We start from the raw sequence: 842 nt of genomic DNA, 5'->3' as shown, positions 1-842 counted from the left end.
ATCCACCAGGTGGCGCTGTGATGTCAGTGTAGTTGTGGCGCTGTGACGTATGTGACCTCTGAACCCACGGGTCCCCACGTGCCGTGTGATGGAGGAGAGCAGCAGCAGCACGCGGAGGTCCGGACAGAAAGAGGAGATGAAGAAGGTCCGAGGGAAGACCGAGAGAAAGAGGAGTAAAGAGGAGGAGCAGCAGGAGCAGGAGGAGCAGGAGGTGAGACACAGACACGCAGAGACAGACAGGAGGAGGACTGGGAGGACTGGGAGGACTGGGAGCCAGCTGCTGGCTAGCTGTTAGCATGCTAACAGCTAGCCAGCAGCTGTTAGCATGCTAACAGGAGAAGGAGGCAGAGCATCTTAAATCAGCAAGGGTCTTAAAGGAGTTCTGAACGTGGAGAACCCGGTGAGAACCCGGTGAGAACCCGGTGAGAACCCGGTGAGAACCCGGTGAGAACCCGGTGAGAACCCGGTGTGTTCGGCCCGCTGTCCGGGAAACACACATGCTAATGTTAGCGGAAGCTAGCTCACCTGTGTCTGCACCTGTAAACACTCAGCAGCTAACCGTTAGCATCCAGAAGCTAGCCTGCGGTCAGACAGACTTCGGTAGGACGCGTTAAATCAGCGGGATTTGAACGGACTTTGGCGCGTGACCGTCGGTTCTCTCCCTCAGATCTTCAGCTTCAACGACGGGTCGTCTGAGGAGGATGAAGATCTGACAGACAGCGAGGACAGCGTCTACTCAGGACTGGAGGATTCTGGGAGCGACAGTGAGGAGGAGGAGGAGGAGGAGGAGGAGGTGGAGGAGCAGACTGAGCAGGTAGAGTTTAACCTCTGACTCTCATGCT

General features: G+C 56.8%; 1 protein-coding gene across 1 annotated transcript; it reads left to right on the top strand.

Annotated features, from left to right (window-relative positions):
- Positions 1-73: 73 nt before the first annotated feature.
- Positions 74-814, top strand: LOC121940469 (glutamic acid-rich protein-like; the record flags this gene model as incomplete). The annotated part of the gene is made up of 2 exons (XM_042483242.1): positions 74-211; positions 668-814. Coding segments are annotated over exons 1-2 (270 nt in total), but the record flags the coding sequence as incomplete, so codon positions are not given.
- Positions 815-842: the final 28 nt, after the last annotated feature.

Source organism: Plectropomus leopardus, unplaced genomic scaffold (genome assembly GCF_008729295.1).
Source record: "Plectropomus leopardus isolate mb unplaced genomic scaffold, YSFRI_Pleo_2.0 unplaced_scaffold87848, whole genome shotgun sequence".
NCBI classification, from domain to species: domain Eukaryota; kingdom Metazoa; phylum Chordata; class Actinopteri; order Perciformes; family Serranidae; genus Plectropomus; species Plectropomus leopardus.
Note: the sequence above shows the minus strand (reverse complement) of the source record. Positions and strands in the feature narration are given on the sequence as shown.